The sequence below is a fragment of the Siphateles boraxobius genome, unplaced genomic scaffold (assembly GCF_051911475.1).
Source record: "Siphateles boraxobius isolate OS27281-9 unplaced genomic scaffold, OSU_SipBor_1 86, whole genome shotgun sequence".
Lineage (NCBI taxonomy): Eukaryota > Metazoa > Chordata > Actinopteri > Cypriniformes > Leuciscidae > Siphateles > Siphateles boraxobius.
Genome location: NW_027509215.1, coordinates 9355110 through 9378486, shown reverse-complemented (window position 1 = coordinate 9378486; position 23377 = coordinate 9355110). Strand labels below are relative to the sequence as shown.

The following is a 23377-nucleotide window of genomic DNA, read 5'->3' as shown; positions in this document are numbered from 1 at the left end:
CTTTTGGCTGTTTGTAATGTAACTGATTGTTACTGCTGGTTGCCAAGGTAACAGAGTCTTAGACCCAAGTTAGCCTGGGTTAAGGTGTCTAAATTTTTTTTAGACTTGTCTAACACTATAGACCGGTCTAAAATAGCTTTGTGAAACCGGCCCCAGATAGCAGGCAGATGATCAGTGAATGAGAGGGTAGCTTCATTTTACCAGCGTTGCCCAGCACAGTTATACGATGTTACAGCACAGTAGGGATATTGCAAATAGGGATGCAACGATTAAAGATTTTGTAAGTACGATTATTGTCTGAGAAATAATCACGATTTAACGATTATCACGATTATTATGCATCAATTAATTTCACAACACTATATGTATAATATCACATGAACACTCAACACTAGATTTTCATGTGTTATTTGCCACAACACAGTACAAAATTATAAAATGACAAACGATAATCAATCTCTTTCTTTGGAATTAAAGAGAAGTGCTTTGTAATCATCCAGCATTTTTCTTTTAAAATAACAAATTAAGTCAATGGCTGCAGGGCTCTTTGATTGAAATAGATCACAAAATGATTAAGTGTTTAGTTTGTTCTAAATTTATTTTCAACCTGAGGTAGAAAACTTGATAACATGAAAACAATATCTTGTTGGTATTTGACTTAAAAACAAATAAAGGGATAATAAATCCCAATGAAAATAAGAATAAACAAAGTATTTGGCTCTATTGAATTAAATGTAAGCTAAATATTAACTATCTATTTCTTTTAAAAGAAAACAAATATAGTCCACGTTATCCACTCCAATATTATTGTACTTATTTTAATACTCTTTTTTAAATTATTAATCCAAATTTTACACGTGCCTTTAGAAAATCATCTATTATAATCTCATTATTTTGGTTTGTTTGTTTGAAGTTTAAGTAAAAATTATAGAAAGAAACTGAGAACATCTCTCATGTAGTGTTATCAATAACTGAAATGCAGTTAATTGGTAGTCCTAGAAGTCTACACGGCCCTGGCCCTGATTATGTTAGTGTTTTACACCGGGCATATTAAAACTACAAAGCCTAACATTTACAGGAGAAAGCAATAGGATATTAAGTTAAATGTTCACTGACTGAAACTCTTGAGAGCACGTCACATTCTGTTTTCCACAGACTTGGGTAACCAAAACATTCCGCTGTTTTTTGGTTGTTGTTTTTTTACGTTGCACTGAAAGCTGAAAGTTGCACGCCACGTTCTCCTTTTTCCAAAGCGCTAGGGCGGTTGCGCTCCGGAGGCGTCTGTCGTTGCTGTGTTGGTTCTTGTCACTTGACCTAAGGTGCGCTTGCGGCATTTTGAAAAGTAGAGATGTTTTTATCTCGATGCGGCGCGCACGCGCTTGCAAAAAACGAGCGCGCCGCTTCCCTTATGAGCGCGCATGCCGCACGCTTACATTTGAAATAACGAACTTGAGCGCGCAAAAGACGCGATCTGTGAACTAGAGGTCTGCACTCCCGCGGGAGTCCCGCGGGACCCGCGGGTCCCGACGCAAAACAGTGCGGCGCGGGACAAATTTTTAAAGGTCATTGCGGGAGCGGGCGGGATGATGAGGTGCACTTGCGGGTGCGGGCGGGAGGGATGATACGCTGCACTCCCGCATATTAAATATGAGTATAAAGTAAAATATATAAATGATTAAGGTAGCGTACATAATTTGTAGTTGTGAGGGAGATTCTGATTGGCAGCAATAAAAACGTTTTAAGCAGCCTAAACTTGTGAATGTTGTCGGGTAGGGCGGGGCCTAATCTCACGCACACTTGTTTAGAGACAATTTCCCGCTGCTCCGAGTTCGAATTCGAAAGCTAGTTCAAGTTCAAAATAGACAGCATGGACGAGGAACAGAGCGCCTCTAGTGCTTCAGATAAAGTACTGTTGTGAATATTATGCTGTTCGTAATATGGGACCAATAAATATGTTACCAAGTATTGGTAAGGAATTTTGTGTGCACGCATTTTTTTCCTCAAGACCTTTCGTCAGACAGAAAGTGCGGGCGGGAGCGGGACATTATATCACAGATGCGGGCGGGAGCGGTACTAAAAATGACAAATCTTTGCGGGAGCGGGCGGGAGCGGGACTGAACACTGCGGGAGCGGGCGGGAGCGGGTCTGAGAATTGTGTCCCGCGCAGACCTCTACTGTGAACAGGCCCTTAAGGCGTTTTTTCGGTGGAAATAGAGCGTCGCTGCTAGTCCCCCTGCCATAGTGGTTGACGAGCACGGCATTAAGCTGGTGCACCGCTGGTGTAACCTTGTTTTCGTTTGGTGCAAAAGTTCCGTTCCGTGCAGAACACTCGGTGTAGCATAGTCTTTACGATTAATTAACCGTGACGTTTTAAAGCGCGGTTAATTGTGAAATCCGGTAATCGCTGCATCCCTAATTGCAAACAGAAGTCTACTTCATAGAAATTTCACGTCGGCACGTTATTTGAGCGGATTTTGCTTATTCGGTGAGCGCCATCAGTACACGAGTAGAGAGTTTGGGGCATGAGCGACAGAGCAGTGCACACACAGAGCAGAACATTGAGCAGGCGCACACACACACACACACACACACACGGAATGGAGAGCGCGGCGCACACTTGTTTCGCTCGTGAAGTTGCTAAAAATGTTGCGCGAGAGTGAAACCTGATCGCCAAACACAGCGGCGCGGCATATTTTCAACCGTTTATCTTTTTCGGCCAAAATGCGAAATTCCGGTGCATCCCTAGAAAGATGTAAGTCACTGTACCTTCCAGAGCTCCTCGAGTTTGTTAATCTGCTGGGCCGTGATCTGACGGGCCCTCAGCTGCTCCTGCTCGGACGGGATCTTCACCAACCAGGACAGAAAGCAGCGGTCCTGGATGAGCGGCTGCCACTGAGAGCTGTCCCAATTAATGTCCTTCAGACTGCTCTGACTGGCGCACGGCTGCCTAAACACACAAACACACACACCCATGAGACAGAGAGACTGCACACGCTTAACAACATGCACTGTGTGGTTTCACAGCTTCAAGTGGTGTGATTAAACTTACATGAAACATTTTAAAATAATTCAACCAGTCAACATGAAGTGCAATCAATCTCTAGAAAAACCCTCTAGTTAAAAATGGAAAAGAATGTTTTATGCACTGCTCCCATTTATGCATTTATGTATGTTGTATACACAAATGCATAAATAGGAGCAGTGCATAAAAACATAAAACTATTTATTAAAAAGATATAAAATTTATATAATTCATAAAAATCAAATGTGTACACATTTCATAAGCACATTAAAAGCAATTATGCTAGCACATGAGGCACATACAGTATAAAATTTTCTTACACTCACGCCCAGTTTCATTATGAAAATATTAAAATACAAGCAACATTAGGGACTTTCCCCATTTCATTTTCAGTAAGAATGTACCTTCACACATGAAAGAGTTTAGACACTAATTATTAACAGTTTAACAGCCTTAAAGGAATGGTTAACTTCAAAATGAAAATTGTTATCATTCACCCACCTTCAAGTTGTTTCAAACCTGTATGAGTTTCTTTCTTCTGCTGAACACAAAAGAAGATATTTTGAAGAACGTCAGTAACCAGACAGTTGGAGGATCACATTAACTGCCACAGTAGGAAAAAAAATACTATGGAAGTCAATGGCGTCCATCAACTGTTTGGTTAAAGTTACTCTTTAAAATATCTTCTTTTGTGTTCAGCAGCAGAAGAAAGAAACTCATACAGGTTTGAAACAACTTGAGGGTGAGTAAATGATGACTATCTTCGTTTTGAAGTAAACTAATCCTTTAAGGTAACCTTGTAAAGCTTCCAGATTATGTCTTATACATACCATAAAGACACAATCAAGCAGCTAGAAAGAGCATATTTTAATTTTATTGTTGTTGTTATAAAAAACAATTACTAAAAACTCCCTTTATTCATTAATGACTAAAAGACATCAATTTAGGTTTGGGTTAACCCAATCAAAATAAACTCCTGTGATGATTTTATTCACAGAAACAGCAGTGTGTGAATCAGAATGAAGCAGTTTGTAAACGAGTGGTGAATTTGACCTGCACAGAAGCACCACGACGGAGTCTGCTTTAGCCGGGATGAAGCCGAGAAGGAAGACGTTACGGCAGCCACAGTTATAGCATTCGAGAACCGTCTCTCCCAGCGGCCCGTCCTTATGCAGCGTCACCTCCTTACATTTGGCCCTCACCAAATGGTTCACAATATGACTAAGACGACAAGTGTGACAAAAGACATCAGCCTTTAAGTGTTAACAATGCTTTGGTTTGAATTTAACAACACAAACGTAATCTAATTGGTGGACTCACCTGCCAGAGGTGTTGCCCCGGCCATTGCAAAACCATTTCTTGCTGGTGTTGCAGTAAACTACACATGCTGGATCATGGATGCCACAGTAGCTACAAACATACAAAACAAAACCAGTCCACAGAATGATTACTTTAGCATACTAATAAAACAATGACACACACTACCGTTCACATGTTTTTGAAAGAAGTATCTTAAACTCACCATGTCTGCATTTACTTGATTAAACATACAGTAAAAACAGTAATATTGAGAAATATTATTACAATTTCTTTTTTCCCCATTTCAATATATTGTAAAATGTAATTTATTCCCATAATGCAAGGCTAAATCATTACTTCAGAAGAAATAGTTATAAAATGCTGATTTGCTGCTCAAAAAGAATTCTGATTATTATAAATGCTGAATTTTTTTTGTGGAAACCATGGTACATTTTTTCAGGATTTATTCTTTGATGAATTAAAAAAAAAAAAGCATTTCTTTGAAATAGAAATCTTTATGAACATTATAAAAGTATGTGCAGTCATTAAAATAATGACGAGTTAAATCATCTGTGAATATATACTTTTCTTTGCACAGTCATTCTGACCTAAAATCTTACTGATAAAATAACTACCTACCTACAATGACCTACATAAATAAGGCATGATGTACATTGTACAATCAGAAGGGTCATGCTAGCCTTGTGGGAGTTTGTTTGTATAAATGATTGGCCGACTGCAGCCTGGGAAAACTGTCAATTATACAGCACAGTGTCATATACAAATAATGCTGTGAGTGATCAGAGATAGCCTACATGTTTCAGAGAAGCAAATCATGCAATAGGGCTGCAACGATTCGTCGACGTTGTCGACAAAAATCGATAATAGCAATAGTCGACAATGAATTTCATTGTCGAAGTTGTCGCCAGACATGTTTTTTCCGACCGAGGCATCTCTCTTCATTACAATCTCTGCCGAGAGTCGCACATGCGCATTAGCTTCCCTGCTGAGCGATAACATACAGAAATGGCGGCGTCCAACGAAGCAGCTGCGCGTACCAAAACATCTAAAGTTTGGGAGCATTTTAGCCTGGATACGGCGAATAAAAAGATTACCTGCATGGTTTGCAATGCAGTCCTTGCGTATCACGGCAGCACCTCGTGATGCACGAACATTTAAAGAGAAAGCACGTCGGACAGTTGAATGAAACTGAGTTTGACTCGCCTCGGTAAGATTTAAATAACATGGAAGCCAATACGTTTTCTTTTGGATGTACATTGTACATTTTATAAGCGTATTTTCAGCGTGGTTTTATTGCTGCTAATGTGCCTGCCCCTGGTTTACAGGAAGAGAATGTTTATTTGATTTTAATTTATTTTTTCTTATAAAACAAATGTGCTTGTCCTTTATAAAAATTATAGAGTTTCTTTATTTATGTATTTATGTCTATACTGACCGAGCACTGTGCTGTGCCTAATTGGTTTTAGACAGGGCATTTTTATTTACTTTTAGTATGAATCGGCCTATCATCAGCAAAGTTCAATAAAATATGCATTTTTCATTGAAGTACCCCCTTCTTTCTTGTGTTTACTATCATTTTCCACAGAATTAAAGAAATCTCATGCTAAATTTTAGAAAAATTTAATAATTATTCGATTAGTCGACTAATCGTTTCAATAGTCGACTATTAAAATAGTCATTAGTTGCAGCCCTATCATGCAATAGTCTATAACTCTCACAGTTACAGACACATAATTAAGGCACGTGAGATCAGGGCAGGTGTGTCATCATCATCAACTTCAGTACCTGCAAGCGTGCACTGGCAGATCTTTAGTGTAGTAAGTATCTTCCTCGTCCTCCTCAAAGTTCAGCTCGGCCAGAAGTTGGCTGGTCTTCACCACTGCATCTTCTCCGTTGGGCAGAACTCCGTCAGGCCCGTTCACCTGAACACACAACATTTCACTTTAACGCCCCCATTTCTACAAAACAAACCTTTAAATAGCACAAAAGTGAAAACAGGAGATTCAATACACTGCACAATGCACATAACCCTCAAATCACAAACATCTGCAACTTACACCAGCAGAAAACTACAGCACAAATGCTATTAAATCAAGCATAAATACACACTTGATTTACTAAAACAATGAAACTTACTCTGCTGCCTCATTTACTTAAAGGAATAGTTCACCCAAAAATGAAATGATCCTCGATGTATACGACTTTCTTCTTTCAGCCAAACATTTTTTTTTTTAAGTTACATTAAAAAATACCCTGGCCCTTCCAAGCTTTATAATTAGGGCTGTCACTTTACGTTCGAAAATCGATTGCACAATCGATCGGACCAACCAACACAAGTTTCGAAAACGAAAATAGGGAATCGATTTTAACTGCCTTTTTTTTTAACCAAAAATGTGTTTTAGGTAGACAGATTAATACAGTACACAGAAACATGTAGGATGTTGGAAAATAACAATGTCTGTTCTGTTAACCAAATGCTTTTTAATATTTGCTATTACCTCAGTGCAAGTGAACAAGCGCGCCGTTATTTGTTGCTTAGTGACGTGTGTGTTCAAGCAAGCCAGAAATACGCTGTATTTAATATATCATGAGGACTCACGAGTTGCGTATTTGCGCTAAATCCACGCAGATTTGGCTCACACGAACTTCCCCAGCAAAGTGAGTAAACATAGAAACACGCCAAATTGACTCGTGATATGACAGCGTAACCCGCCAAAGTTCATTTTTATCCGAATTTGGCGGGTGTTAATTTCAATCCCTGTTTGTCATTGTGCAAAAAACTTCACGCCAATAAATCATCAGAAATATTTATAAGACTTGAGGACGTCTCAAGCGCCCTCTTTACGTTCGTCCTAATGCCTGTTATAGTTGTCCGTGGATTTGCCAATATTTGGTGTTGAAAATGGAAACGTCTTTAGACATGGAAAAATCGATTTTACAATCGATTCAATGAACACATATGTCTCAAAAATCGAACAGGATTTTTTCACAAAAGTGACAGCCCTATTTATAATGGGAGTGAATGGTACCTGAGTTTTGGAAGCCTAAAAAAAGCGTATCCATCTGTGTTAATAAAGCCTTCTGGAGCGAAACAATGCGTTTTAAAAGAAAAACATTCATATTTTTAACTTTATAAACTATAATCACTGGTTTCCGGTAACGGTAAGCGAATCTAGTTCCGGCAGAAGATTGACCTCTGACCCGATGCATGATGCAGGAGTAGCGTAATCTTAGGAAAGAGTTGACCTCTCTTGCGGTCCAAACTAATAGGGCTGGGCAAATAAAACTCAAGCTCCTCCCACAATTCTCTTTAAAAATTCTCGTTTTAAACTTCTAATTCATGACCGGTGTTTTGTTTTGCTCTATTCATCAATACGTCATGCGTCGGATCAGAGCTCACTTCCGGCAGAACTAGACTCGCTTACGGCCGTTACCGGAAGCCAGTGATTATAGTTTATAAAGTTAAAAATATGAATGTCTTTCTTTTAAAACGCATTGTTTCGCTCCAGAAGGCTTTATTAACACAAATGGATACGTGTTATAATTATGGATATTTTACTTACAAAAAGCATCACTTCACTTCAGAAGGCCTTTATTAATTATTATATAGCCGTATGGTAATTATTACTTTTATGATGGGTGAATGCACTTTTTTGGGCTTCAAACTTCAAACTCACTCCCATTATACAGCTTTATTTTTAGACAGGATATTTTTTAATATTACTCTTGATTTTGTTTGGCTGAAAGAAGGAAATCATATACATCTAGGATGTCTTGAGAGGGTGAGTAAATTATAGGATATTTTCTTCATTTTTGGATGAACTAACCTTTAATGCACAAAAACCCGATGCAACATATCATTAGAGCAAACATTAAACAATATAGCTAAATCATTCACCTATAAACACGCCAAAACATCTTCCTGACCAAAACAAGCCCTATAAATAAAACACTCATACTAAAACTTTATACATATAAATTTAACACCAGTATATCTCACAAAAGAACCACACAATAACACATACGAGATGCAACTACTGACATAAACAAGCCCTAAAATACCACATAAATGCTCAAATACGGTGCATAATTTTATAATAACGCCAAACAGTTAATAAATACATCCCACATCAGCGGTAGAACTACATTATAACATCAATATAGTAAACAAATATCTGTCAACACATCTGACAGCTGTAGCCAACTCAAGCTATCTGTAATAACCCGTGCTGTTTAATATTTTAAGAAATCTAGATTACTGTTAACACCACTGTAGTTCACAAAAGTCCCTGAGAAAGTACGAAAATACACCTGGGATCCGCAGCTAAGCAACCAAAACAAACTATTTGACATAACACATTCATCATCAATAATATCATACAAGATAGTATATTTGATTGGACATATTAGTATATAAAATTAGTTAAAACATTAATGTAGTTGACAAAAGTCCCTCTGACAACTCTCTCTCTCTTTCAGGCGGCCTGCTCTATCGTTGCTAACGCTACCGCGCGGCTAACGCCTGCTAGCTCGCCATATTTGGACTCAAACGCGTTCTACCCAGCCTGATTTAAAGCTCGTTTGTGTGTTTTTATGCGTTTATACCTGGTTGTCGAGCTGACTCTGGGTCTGGCCTTGGGTTTGGGTCTGGCTGGGCAATGTAAAGTCGGTGAACTCGAACTCGGAGCCCTGCGTGTCGGCCCCGAGAAGCTCCGTTTCCTCCGTGTCCAGGAAGGTGAGCGTCTGCGAGCTCGGCCCGTACGCCTCCACACTCATCTTTATCCGGCTCTATTGACCGCCTTTTCACAGAAAACACCGAATAATCCGGACGAGAAGCGGGAGAATAACCGACTGAAGCGCGTCGGGCGAGGTTTGTTTTGATTCGAAGCGAAGAGAAGGAAACGGCGCGCGAGACGGGCTCGTGCAGAAATGAAAGCAAACGATTCCGGAGAAAGATTCGACTCCCACTCGAGAGCGCGACGCGAGGTGACGTCACGGTCGAGCGCAACCGACGTAGAGCGCACTGTACCGCTGACGTGTACACACGTTTGCTGTTTTTACAGGAAAAGGTCTGTTTTGTAAACATTTTGCTGTCATTTTAGAGCTTCTCTCAATGACACATAGGCTAGAAATAGATGTCTAGCTCTTTCTGAAATATTATATTGTTTTTAGTCACCATGGGAAAAGCTGTGAAAAATATGATAACCGGTTTTGCCAGATGAGAAGTTTATCTATGCCTCACCTTTTTAATCTTTTAGTTCCTTTTATAACTATCTTTTAATTCATTTTATAACTTTTAATTGCTTTTATTTTGTGATTATTTTAATTCCTTTCTGTGTAAAGCACTTTGAATTACCATAATGTATGAAATGTGCTATAATAAACTTGCCTTGCGCAAAATATTTTGGTTTTGCAAGACAAAATAAAGACAGTATAATATACTATGTGAATGGGCAGTGTCCTGAAATATTATTAAAAATTATAAATCGTTTTATATATATTATGCATTACTTTTTAACGACCTAATAATATTGAATAACCTTTAGTATTTGTAATTATTGAATATTTGTGTTTTTATATATCTGACTTCAGATAACATCAAAAGGTGAATAAAGAGTGAAAAACCTGAAATATTTTGACCTCTTAATGCACACTTTCATTGTACATATACTTAATAGGCCTATATATTTATAATATGATATGCTGATAATAAAATTGATAATGCAACATTTTAGAAAATGCAAAACACATTTTCACTAGTGATCTCATACTTTTTCCTATATTAAAATGTAATGTAAAAATTCACATCCATTTTATGAATTTAAGATAAAAAAACAATTAAATAAGGCAGAAATCATTTATTAAGAGCTACAGTTTATAAAAAAAGTGGAAGAATAAGGAAACACAAACATAAAGAGGAAACACAACGGCGTCCACCAGAATGTGGGAATATTAATGTATATACTTGAACAGATGTCAGAACACTTAATACAATAAAACTTATCAGTGGAAAAAAGGAAATGCTGAAAATAACAGTGTTTTTAGGCAACATTTAAATAATGAAGATTCACAGCATTATCTGTGTGGTTCAGTATGTTGTAAATAATCACTCAAATTCCAGTAAAAACTTAGCCATTATAATGTAATGCAATGCAATGTAATGTAAAATGTAATGCAATGTATAATGTAATTTAATGCGATGTATAATGTAATGCAATGCAATGCAATGTAAAATGTAATGCAATGTATAATGTAATTTAATGCGATGTATAATGTAATGCAATGCAATGTGATGTATAATGTAATGTAATAATTTAATGCAATGTATAATGTCATGCAATGTATAATGAAATTTAATGCGATGTATAATGTAATGTAATGCAATGCAATGTAATGTATAATGTAATGTAATAATTTAATGCAATATATAATGTAATCATTTAATGCAATTTATAATGTCATGCAATGTATAATGTAATTTAATGCAATGTATAATGTAATGCAATGCAATGTATAATGCAATGTAATAATTTAATGCAATGTAATAATGTAATTTAATGCAATGCAATACAATGTGCAATGTAATGTAATGTAATTTAATGCAATGCAGTGTAAAATTTAATGCAATGTAATGTAATTAACCGTCAATTAGCAGATTAAAGAGTTCTTTTAGTTTGGACCAAAATTCTACATAGTCCAAAATTCCAGCATTTTGCAAAGAGTAAGAAAGCAATATAAGAAGAAAATCTCAAACAATGTCCACTGAGAGAAGACAGACATCACGACTTCACATTTTGTATAATTAACAAAAGCCAAACCGCTGATGTCTTCACAGCTAGCACTGATAGCATTAGACATTGGATTACTCAAAAGGCATCAGATTTACGAGTCTTTATGTGGGACCCTGTACATAAAAGGATTAAAATGGTGAAAAACACATTTGGATTGTACAGTTAGGTTTGATGCTTGTATCCTAAAAGTCTGGTAACTCACTTTGGCACTTTAATAACCAGACAGACATAGTTATTATGTCTTTATATCACTGTCCAGCAGCCAAAACATTGTTTTTACTTTGTTATAATTGTAAACCAGCTTTTCCACCTGGTCTGTAGTCTGTGATCAAATAAACTGGGATGCTTATACTCCCTGCCAAGTGTGTGTTTGGGGTATTTTTGAAAGCTGCAAATGATAAGAGTTAAGTTTAAAACAGTATTAGTTTATCAATATTTTAAATGATGTTTTTAGTTTTTTTAACTATAAAAACCCTGATTCGAAAGTCTTAATAAAACTACATACATACTTAATTGGTAACACTTTTCAATAAGGTTTGTTAACATTAGTTAATGCATTAACTAACAATAAGCACTAAATATTTCCAGCATTTATTATCTTTGTTCATGTTAGTTAATAACGATGCTCATGTTAGTTCACAGTGCATTTAAAAATTCAACATTTGAGCTTAAAAATGTATCAACTAAGATTAATAAATGCTATAGACGTATTGTTCATGTTAGTAACCTAATGTTAGCGAATGAAACCTTATTGTAAAGTGTTAGCACTTAATCTGTTAAATAACTAATATAAAAACAAGACGGTGAGAGAAAGTGTTTAAATTAATTATTTTCGAAAATTTAGCTGCAAGACATACATGGTCTTCACACTAATGACGTCTGTTTTATGCATAATACCGAATCTCTGCATGTTTCAAGTATACCCCATTAAAGTGCTTTCTTAATGATTTGAGCCCGGCTGCAGCGTTGAGTTTAGCACACGAGTCGATTCCCGTGTTCGTAGCACACAAGCTAAGATATCGAAGTCTTCAAATGTGCATGAACTCTTGAATCCAAACAAGAGTGTGTGAGACTCTCACTGGTCGTGGAGACAGTGTTTCTTCCCCTTGTTTTGCTCCATCAGTTCAAGCATCTCCAGAACGACGGCTCTGAGGGCGCGAGCGAGATCTTCTGCGCTGTACGGTTTTCCCAGAGGAGGAACATGGACAAACGCAGATCTGCCGTCGCCCAGAAACAGAGACGTGTAGTAGGTGTAGTCACACAGATACCTGAGAAAACAGGATGGGGGATTTGGTTACGCTTTATTTTAAGGTGTCTTTGTTACACTGTAATTACAGTACCGTTCAAAAGTTTGGGGTCAACATGTTTTTTTTTAAAGAAATTTAACACTTTTCTTCAGAAAGGACGCATTAAATTGATCAAAAGTGACAGTAAAGACGTTTATAATAATGCAAAATATTTATTTTTTAATTAAATGCTTTTCTCTTGAACCTTCAAAGAATCCTGAAAAAAATTAATCACGGTTTGCACAAAAATATGAAGCAGCACAACTGTTTTCAACTGTGATAATAATCATAAATGTTTCATGAGCATCAAATCATCATATTATAGTGATTTCTGAAGGATCATGTGACACTGAAGACTGGAGTAATGATGCTGAAAATTCAGCTTTGATCACAGGAATAAATTACACTTTACTATATATTCACATAGAAAACAGCTGTTTTACATCGAAATAATATTTCACCATTATAAACTTTTGAACAGCAGTGTATACATTTAAGTACTGAGTAATAATAAGCAACTACATGTAGTTACTAAAGGGTTAGGATTTGGTTTGGTTTGGGGTTAGTTGCATGTAATTATGCATAATTAATAGTTATTACTATAGTAACTACATGAAACATATGTAACACTGTAAAAGAAAGTGTTACCGGGTATTTTTTTTTTTTATAAACCCCTGATCCAAAACTTGAGTCAGATGGCTGGATTCACAACATTTACAAGAGTCCTCAGGCTCACACTTCACCATCCAATTAATCCCAGATGGATCAAATCAAGGCCCACTTTACATTCTTGTGCAAAAGAAATTGAGCCAAGACAAAAATGGTAAAATATTTAGTGGTCTTTTAATGGTCTTAAAGGGACGGTTCACCCAAAAATAAAAAATCTATAATCATTTACTCACCCTCAAGTTGTTCCAAACCTGTAGTTTCTCTCTTCTGCTTAACACAAAAGAAGATATTTTGATTTTTGAAGAATATGGGTAACCAAACAGTTTATGGACTTCCATAGTAAGGAAAATACTATGGAAGTCAAATTTGGTTACCCATATTCTTCAAAAATCAAAATATCTTCTTTTGTGTTCAGCAGAAGAATAAAACTCATAGGTAACACTTTACAATAAGGTTCATTAGTTAGCATGAACTAATAATGAACTGCACGTATTAGTCTTTGTTAATGTTAATTTCAACATTTAAAATATTGTTAACATTAGATAATGCACTGTGAACTAACATGAACAAACAATGAACAGCTTTATTTTTATCAACAAACATTAACATAGATTAACAAACACAGTAACAAATGTATTGCTCATGTTTAGTTCATGCAAGTAAATACATAAATGTTAACTAATGAACCTTATTGTAAAGTGTTACCAACTCATACAGGTTTGGAACGACTTTAGTGTGAGTAAATGATGACAGAATTTAACTTTTTAAGTAAACTATCGCTTTAACCATTTTAAATCACAAATCACTGGTCGGGAAATTAGCAAGAATTGCACATTTACCGTAGATAAAGTAAGTTAGCACATAATCACCTTCCCCAAATTGCAGACAGTTTATTTACAGGAAGAAGAGTTGGTGTTTTTCCACTCTATGTTAATGGCTTTGAGAAGTTAAAAAATGTCTCCCAGTTAGTTTGAGTTTAATGCGAAATCAAATATTCACTAAAGGGTTCAAATCTGGACTCTGACTAAAACATGAGCCACTTCTTGGCTGTCTTTGCAGTTTGGGCAGGAGCATTGTCTTGTTGAAAAATAACATCTGATCATTCCCCTTTAGTTTAGATAACAAATTTGCATTTGTGGGAAGCAAGCCGTTCTGCAATATTCTCCTGTGCTTCAAAGCGTTAAATGACTTTTCACAGTGAAGTAGCTCATCAGTTCCAGTAGCTAAATAGACACTCTTCCTTCATGCTTCACCACTATAGAGACGCATTTATTATTATATTTCTGATTTCACCATGCAATTCATCACTCCACACACAACTTCCAATATTCTGCCAAAAAAATTAATCTGGCTTTGATGTTTTTCTGAGACAGCAATGGCTTTTAAAGTAGTGCATATACTTAAATTTTCGATTTTCCTGACCAATAATTTGTGGTTAAGACAATTAAAAGCTTAGTTTTTAGCAATTTTTTGGGCTAAATGCATATATTGACTTAATGAATATACTTTGTTACTTAGAAATAAGTAAGATTACAGAAGTAAAATGCCATTAAAGTCAGCTATTTTCATTAGCTGCGTTTGCATAAAACCTAATAATCCGTTTGTAAATCGCACTAGTAGCACAGTTGGAATAAAAAAAGTGAGAATGAATCGGCCAATTCCAATTGAAATTATTTTCAGATTGTAAAGGGTGGTTTAAACAATCGGATTGAAAACCGAAACTGGAAAGTTCTGTGCGTATGCAAAGACAGAAATGGTGTAATGAATTATGACTTGTTAAATATATTGTCGTGTCAATCTAAAATCCTCCTTTCACTTGCCATCTGTGAAGTGCTGCAGTAAAGTCCTTGCTTCGGTCTCTCATCCACGGATCTGATTAATGATAAATGTGCTTGTCGTCTTCTAATTAGGACCCAAAATAGATAAATATTAAATCTGATTAATATTAATAAGAAGCAATGGTAGGAGGCTGGTTATAATGCAGTAACAGCTCTATATTTGAAAAGATCAAAAGATCAAATCAAATTTGAAGCTTGTGACATATAAACCTGATCAACTTATTTAGCGTTCTAATGATTTTATTCCGATTGAAACAAAATGTGTCCATGTAAACGTAGATAAAATACAATGAAAACATACAGTACAAAATTTGTGGTCATAAGTTTACATATACCTTGCAGAATCTGAAAAATCGTAATAATTTTAAGAAAAATCATAAAAATGGCATGTTTTTTTATTTGGCAATGACACAGTTTTAAGAATCTAGCAACAGCACGATTTAAAAAAAATGTCTTGTTGACTATATATAAACATTTGTTATTGTTGGTAAGTGAAATATATGCAATATGCAAATATCACATGCAATTTTTATGATTCTTCTTTATTTTGTTAAAATTATTTACGTTTTAGAAATTCTGCAAGGTATCAAGTAAACTTATGCACATATGTCATTCTTACAGTCTTGATTTAGTTTTTTCCTGCTTGAATGTTGATTTTTATCCTCATATTCTGCATTGTTGCCTCATATTCTGTCAGCAACGCTCCGTTTACTTCCTGTCTCCATGAAGCCCCTCCTTCTGAAAAGCACACTGTGCTCTGATTGGTCGGCTGGAGCAGTGTGTTGTGATTGGTCGAGCGCTTTGAGTGTGTTTGGGAAATGTCCCGCCCCTTTTCATATCCGCCAGTTTCAACACACTACTAACTAACTCAACCAGGCCCCGCCCCTTTATTCTGTGCATTAATTATTTAAATGAGGAATATTGTGACGTGTTCGTTCCCGGAAGAAACTCAAGACCACAATGGAGGCGTTTCAGGAGTTCAGAAACACTGACACTGATATAGAGAAGCTTTTTCATTCTCAGATAGCAACATCACACACTAAAGAAAGATAACCATGGAAAAAAGAATAACAGGTCCTCTTTAAAAGAGCATTTTAGTGTGTGTTAGAGAAACGTCCATACCTGCCGGCGTCCTTCGATACAGACACAGAGACCCCAAGCCCAGAGGAGTTGACTCTCTTACAGACCGTGTCCATGTCTATGACAGAATGAATGCAGTCGGGTCCTCCCTCCATACAGCTGAGGGACTCGGGACAGAACCGGCAGTTGTCCAGGCGCATGTAACCCTGGTTATGACCACACTGTTCGAGTGTTACTGTGGTGGCCATCCCCGAAACTCCAACGTGGACAACTAACTTTGAAAAAGCAGAAAGAAAATAATAAGCTTTTTTGTTTTTTTTATAAAATGTGTTCTTAAAGGGGTGGTATAACGCCCTTTTCACAAGATGTAAAATAAATCTCTGATGTCCCCTGAGTGTGTATGTGAAGTTTCAGCTCAAAATACCCCACAGATATTTTTATATAGCATGTTAAATTTGTCACTTTTTGAGAGTGAGCAAAAACACACCGTTTTTGTGTCTGTCCCTTTAAATGCAAATGAGCTGCTGCTCCCGGCACAGGGGGCGGAGCTGAAACAGCTTGTGTCCTTTTACCTCACAGACATTAGTTTAGCCTTTTATGTTCAAACCAGAGGATGAAAGATGGAGAGACTCGAGAAGAAGTGACAACATGTAGAGTAACATTTCTGAATGGTTAGTTGATGAATTTATGTAGCTGGTGTGTTGTTATCTTCTAGACATTGATCAGCAGATTCTGTCTTGATAATCTATAAATCATGTTCAAGGGGCGGGGTTTATGTAAAGTTTAGGGTTAGTGATGTCACTAACCGGTGAGGAAGCTCGTGTAGTCCCTACCAGCCGTTTGTTGTAGTCCTTAAAAAGCAATTTCTTTAAAAGAAAATATCTCCCTTTGCTTTGAACTTTGAGCGTTGTAACTTTGCACGTGTTGTTTATGCTCAAACAGCAACATTACACACTAACTAAAGTTAGAAAAGTGAAATCATTATCAACCACCCCTTTAACAGAGCTGTCAAAAATGTTTAATTATTTGTGTGCTTTAATGAATTCAAAATAATTAATTTCATTAATTAGTGTCCTGGTTAAAACTGCTTATTTATCTGGATTTAAACATTATTGGAAACATCTGGGATAATGTAAGTACACAAGTCTAAAAAATACAGGTGAAACTTGAAAAATTAGAATATCGTGCAAAAGTTATAATTTTGATGATTATGACTTAAAGCTTATGAAAACTCCAAATTCAAAATCTCAGAAAATTTGAATATTAAATGAAATCAATTAAAAAAAGGATTTTAAATACAGAAATGTCGGCCCTCTGAAAAGTATAATCATGCATATGTATATAGTTATATATACTAAAAATATTAGTTTCACCTTTTAATTTGAATTACTGAAATGCATGAACTGTTGCAAAATATTTAAATTTTTCGATTTTCACTTGTATATAACATTGTTCTAGTAGTTTTTGGATATTTTAATACAAAAATATTACATATTGTGCCTTTAATAGGGCTGTCAAAAATGTCTGTGGTTTAATGCATTAAATAATTAACGCAGTGTCCGAATTTTATACTATGCTAACATCCTTGTACTAGCGTTACCATATATGATCACGTGATCTTTGCGCTGAACCAGCCCCGTGAGCCAAGAGATCCGCATATAAACCAGTAATTTATTACTTAGGCTATTTAAATAAACTTTGCAAAAAATATTCCTCTTTTAAAAAAAAAAAAGTCTCAGCTTTATGCAAAGTGACCAATATTTGGGTTTCGCCCTCTAAAAATGTGTACAATTGATTAATTTACTCATGGAGTGAACTGAGATCCCCATATCTCTGGAAATGAAACATGTTGGGCCTTAAAAAAAAAAAAAGTTTGTTAAGAACCAGAATCTATAAGGATATTAAGAGGTGCAAACTTAAAAAAAACACAAGAAGTGCGCTCTCCCTTTTTTAAATTTGGATTAAATTAACACACACACACACACACACACACACACACACACACACACACACACACACACACACACACACACACACACACACACACCCATACGCACACACACACACAGACACTCTAAAAACAAACGTTTATGTTAGATGTGATTCATCTATTTGATAGCACTCGTTTATACAGATATAAACTCATTTGAAACAACACAAACATGCAGTTATGAGAAAACGTTTTAGGTTTTTTAGCGCGAGCATGTGTGATTTTCGGACAGGTATAGTTACGCTACTTGTGGGAGGTGCTGTTTCCATAAAGACGGTAGAAGACTTTGGACGGCCTGATACTCCACAGGAACTTCAGCAACATGAAGGTTTATTTCGTCACCCAAACCCAGTTTCTCCAGCTCCTGAGAAGAGGAAATTTCACAGAAGAAAATGTTACTGCTTCTCATCTTATACAGTATCAACTTATTAAAGTATCAACTTTGTCTCAAAAGTTTCTCCTGAGATTCCTGAAGAACAAAAATGTACCTAAATGAGTCGACAGACATTCAGTATTTAGACAGCGGCTCAGAACATTTAATGAGAAACGTTTGAGATATTTGATTATCGATTGCAAACTTTGCATATTATCAATATGGAGCATAGTTTGAGACATTGTTGAGACCTTCTGAAACACTGAAATGTACACACGTGAGACTACTATGGTCTTTTTCTCATGAGAAACTTCGGAGAAGCGGATTGTTTCAGAATTAAAGAGATAATTGAGTTGTTAAAGTGCCCCTATTGCTTTTTCAGATATTACTGTACTTACTTTTATGTAGTTTATTTAGTTTAGCAATAAGTTTAAAGTTAACTGGAATTGTAAACGGATTTCCAGAACACTGGCAATTACCCATTGACTTCTGTTATATCCTTTTCCATATGATGAAATCTAATATCCAATGGATTTGACTATTTTTTCAAAAAGTTTTGATTTAAGTGGCCATTGTGCTTTTTGGGATAATAACTTTCACGTAGTGTGTAATAAAGCTGTTTGTGAATGTAAAATGTCTGTAAAGTTTCAAAGATCAAAGTCCAGATAAATTGAGTTATTGTCTCCCAAAAGAAAGAAGCGATTCTGAACAGCTGAAACGAGTCGTCAGTAATTCCAGTTTTACTTATTAAATGTTGGGGACATTTAATTTTATATTTAACAATATTATTACAACATTGTTTTCCTATTATCTCTGTAAAGCTGGTTTGTAACAATCAGTATTGTAAAAAGCGCTATATAAATAAAGGTGACTTGACTTCGTACTGAACCTACATAGGTTTGTAACTAATTTGCATAATGTCCCCCCATTGGCTGCTGGTGAACAGCGTCTGCTTTGCTCCGCCCTCAAACACTGTAGTTGTATCTGAGAAAATCCACTTTAACGAGATTGATAAGGTAAAACTGACGCAATCGTTACTGTTCTTATCACTGTGTATCAAGAGCTGAGGAAGAGCTGAAATTCAGATATGGTATTGAGCATTTAGTTTCTGACATGTGCTGTAAGCGGTCGACCAATCACAACAGACTGGACCATCTGACCAATCAGAGCAGAGCAGGCTTTCGGAAAGGCGGAGTTTAGAGAGACCGAATCCTTGATTGAACCGTTTCAGACACTGTGATAAAAGAGCTGATTCTGCAGTGTTTATTATGAGAACATTCAAGTGTTTCTGATCTTGAATGCATGTAAACCTGTTGTAGGAGACTTTAAAAAAAATTTGGAACCTTTATATGGAAGTAAAATAATGCCAAATGTCTCAAAGTGAACACTTTGAATATTTTGGAAGTAAAATATGAAAGGTGAATATGGATTATTGAATTTGTAATAATGCAAATGTGTTTGAAATGTTTTGAATTGAAATATTCACAGCTTAAATATTCAACCATGTTGAATTTCAGGACATCAAAGCCCTAAAAATACAAAGCATTAAAATACAAGCATGGTTAATGCAATGCATATTTTTTTCAAGTAGTGCAATTCAACAGGCTTTTTTGTTTCAAAAACATTTGGCATTATTTTACTTCCATACCTTTAAAATAGCATAAAAGTTGAACTTTAAAAAGATGTCACCTGTGCTTTCTGTATACAAATTAGATTCAACCTTTGTGAAGATTTCAGACCGCCAATGCTTGCAAAGACTCAAGAACTGATTCTTATCTAGCAATCATTAATATTTGTTAACTGCTGCCTAATACATTGATTCTGTCTGTTTTACTCAATACATGACATTAACTAACCACATAACATATGAATAATGCCATATGGACATTACTTTGATACACTCATCACTGACAGAAAACAGAAGTTAAGTTATATTGAATTGAAGTTTACAGTTATGCTGAAGTCATGCATAAACAAGCATAAATACAGATCATAGTTCATAATTGATTTGATCTGCTTATTTTCTACAGGTGCAAATATTATACCTGTACTGCCACCCAGCTGGCATTGACCGCATGTTCACCAAACGGTCCAAAACCTGCAGAAACACAGAGAAACACAACCATATGGCATATGTAACTGTCTTATATATATATATATATATATATATATATATATATATATATATATACTTGATTCTGACTGGTTAATGGTGTCAATCTATTCAAACATTTTGAATAATGACACTAAACTGAGTAACAGTTGAAGAAGAAATGAAGAACATTTTGAATCAAATCAATATTTCATGGCAATGTATTTGTTTAGTAATTAGCCGTATGATCGGCGAAATAATGTGCAATCAGCCAGTAATTATTACTCAATATTAAGAGTGAAACAAGACCTCTCAGCTTCCGATGACTTATCATCAACTTCTATTTTATAGCCGTTACACCCTTTAAACCCAACATGCTTTCAGGACAAGCTGGAGTCAGCAGAATCTAAACCCTGCAGTCCAGAGTCTAAGTCTGAATTTAATAAGTAACTGCATATTTTTATCAGCTCCATCAGGGGAAAAGTAGTATTTAAATCTGCAATGATGATGGAAATCAGATGTGAATTCCTTTTACTTTAATATATTATAGTACTGAATGATTATACTACAGTACATACATCATATACAACAAACAGGATGATTATCATAAAGCTATTAAACTATTTGTTAATTTATATAAAGCTGGAACTAAATAGAAATATTAGATGAAAAAAATCTAAACTAACTAAAATCAGAAATGTTGCCTTGACTAATTGAAATATGTTTAACTTAAAGCAACAAATAAATAAAAACTAAAACTGAAATAAAAAAATACTAAAAATTATTGATCATTTATAAAACAACAATTAATATAAATAAAATATATTATAATAATATAATATAAACAATACTGAAATAACCCTGACCTCAAACACTTCAAAGAATGCCATAGTAAAGTATTGTGGTAAATGTCCAAACAAACATAATCGAACATGGTAGACGTCCCAAAACAGTACTATGGTAAATATAAAAATTGAAAATTAAACTTTGTATTATCATGGTAAATGAAAAAAAAAGAGCAACATAGACAGTAATAGTAAAATACATGGACACAGATAAGACAAGACTAGACAAGACATGAAAAGACAAGACAAGAAAAAAAAGAAAACAAAAGAGACGAGGACTCATCTGTTTCTAGAAAAACTCTTAAAACTGAAACAAAAACCACATGATCCATCAAAAACATTCCGTTTTCCGCTACAGAGACTTTCATCACAGTTTACCTGTCACGATCACCGTCTTCTTCTCATCCATCACTGACAAACAAGCGAGTTTCGATCAAGAACAGAAGAATGACCATCAGATGAGATCTTCACAAACTGACATAATAAACAAACATCATGATCAAGGACTCTTCCTCTCTGTCTGAACTGAGATCAGGGGTAACGGTGCACAACAGCGCCACCTGTTGATCTGGCTGTACTTACCCTCGGGAATCAGTTACTAAATATACAAATATAAATAAATAAAACTATCGCCACTTTATATAAATCATTGAAGATGATTATATATAAGTTGTACGCTTGTTTATTATCTTAATAACTATGTTGCCAAGACGATAACTACTTAAAAAATAAATACATAAAAATCCCATTGACAAATGAGCCAAGACTGTTCAAACTCCAACTGTCAAAATTCTAATTGAAACATCTATCTATCTATCTATCTATCTATCTATCTATCTATCTATCTATCTATCTATCTATCTATCTATCTATCTATCTATCTATCTATCTATGTATCTATCTATCTATCTATCTATCTATCTATCTATCTATCTATCTATCTATCTATCTATCTATCTGTCTGTCTCTGTTGTTCTATTTATCTTGCTAAATCATGTAGTAACATGCTAAAACATGCTATTGTATACTACATGAATTATTACATTGCTAGAATGCTTCTAACATGATTTAAATGTGTTAACAGGATTTTAAACATTGTTAATTAGCATATTGTTAACATGTTTTAACACATTGCTAGCAGGATTTAGCACATTGCTAGCATGTTTTAACATGTTGCTAGCCTGATTTAGACTGATAGACTGTACTATTGCCTTCTAACTTTATGTTTAGGCATAAAGTTTAGACTTTATGTCTAACTCTAACTTCAAACTACTTCAAACTGAAAAACTTCAAGCTTTTAAACTCCTTCAAACTTTCTGTCTTGACAAACTTTTCTATCTAGTTGAACTTTACCATGCACTTTACAGTCCTGTTAAATAAAGTTAGGCAGGAACAAAATGGCATTTAATTCTGCAAAATAATTATTGTCGCCCTTTAGAATAATCTTTGCCTAAACATAAATCAATAAAGCATGCATGGACTTGCTTTATTGTGGAGTCATTGGTGGTTTAGACATGTGTGCCAACACCCATTACTGACATCTGGTCCAAACCTGTTTGTTTTAGCCAGTCCCTGTATCTTTAAAAGAATAGCTTCCCATTGTGATGTTTATACATGGTTTATACTTAACCAGCAGAAGTTCCTTCAGGCCCTGAGATGATGCTAAACACAGGAAGTGAGGCACAAATTGTCACGGTGGGGTTTTGTGTCTTGTTCCTTGTTCTTGTCTGTCATGTGATTCCCTGTTTGCCATGTGTCTTGTTAATAGTCTGATCATTGTTCCCATGTGTTTCTGATTAGCCACGCCCCCTTGTTATCTTGTCTAGCTTGTTTGCCTGTCTATTTATACCTCTGTGTTTCAGTTGTGGTTTGTCGGTCGTTGTTGTTGCTTCAGTGTTCCTGTCCTGAGTGCCGTGTTCCTTTGTTTCACCTGTTATTTTATTAAATTAGCTGCATTTGGATTTCTCTCTGCTTCGTCCTTGCTGCATCATTACAGAACGACTGACCAAAATGAATCCAGCAGCACGGATCTCGTCTGATCTCCCCAGCATGACCCGGGAGTTCGCTGGAC

General features: G+C 35.6%; 2 protein-coding genes across 2 annotated transcripts in view; both read right to left on the bottom strand.

Annotated features, from left to right (window-relative positions):
* upf1 (UPF1 RNA helicase and ATPase) overlaps positions 1 to 9362 on the bottom strand; it is a 39804-nt gene extending 30442 nt beyond the window's left edge. Inside the window, exons 1-5 of the mRNA XM_077222116.1 lie at positions 8948 to 9362; positions 6128 to 6264; positions 4343 to 4432; positions 4076 to 4243; positions 2767 to 2947 (exon numbers count right to left, since the gene is read on the bottom strand). Of these exons, the coding sequence (XP_077078231.1) occupies positions 2767 to 2947; positions 4076 to 4243; positions 4343 to 4432; positions 6128 to 6264; positions 8948 to 9118 (747 nt within the window). The 5' untranslated portion in view covers positions 9119 to 9362. The remainder of the gene's footprint in view (positions 1 to 2766; positions 2948 to 4075; positions 4244 to 4342; positions 4433 to 6127; positions 6265 to 8947) is intronic.
* Positions 9363 to 10185: 823 nt separating this feature from the next.
* On the bottom strand, positions 10186 to 21845 carry pgpep1 (pyroglutamyl-peptidase I). Its single transcript, XM_077221746.1, has 5 exons — positions 21685 to 21845; positions 20415 to 20467; positions 18244 to 18360; positions 16049 to 16281; positions 10186 to 12401 (listed from the first exon to the last, which is right to left on the bottom strand). Exons 1-5 carry the CDS (start codon positions 21713 to 21715, stop codon positions 12209 to 12211), a joined length of 627 nt encoding a protein of 208 aa, XP_077077861.1. The 5' UTR covers positions 21716 to 21845; the 3' UTR covers positions 10186 to 12208.
* Between the last annotated feature and the right edge of the window lie 1532 nt (positions 21846 to 23377).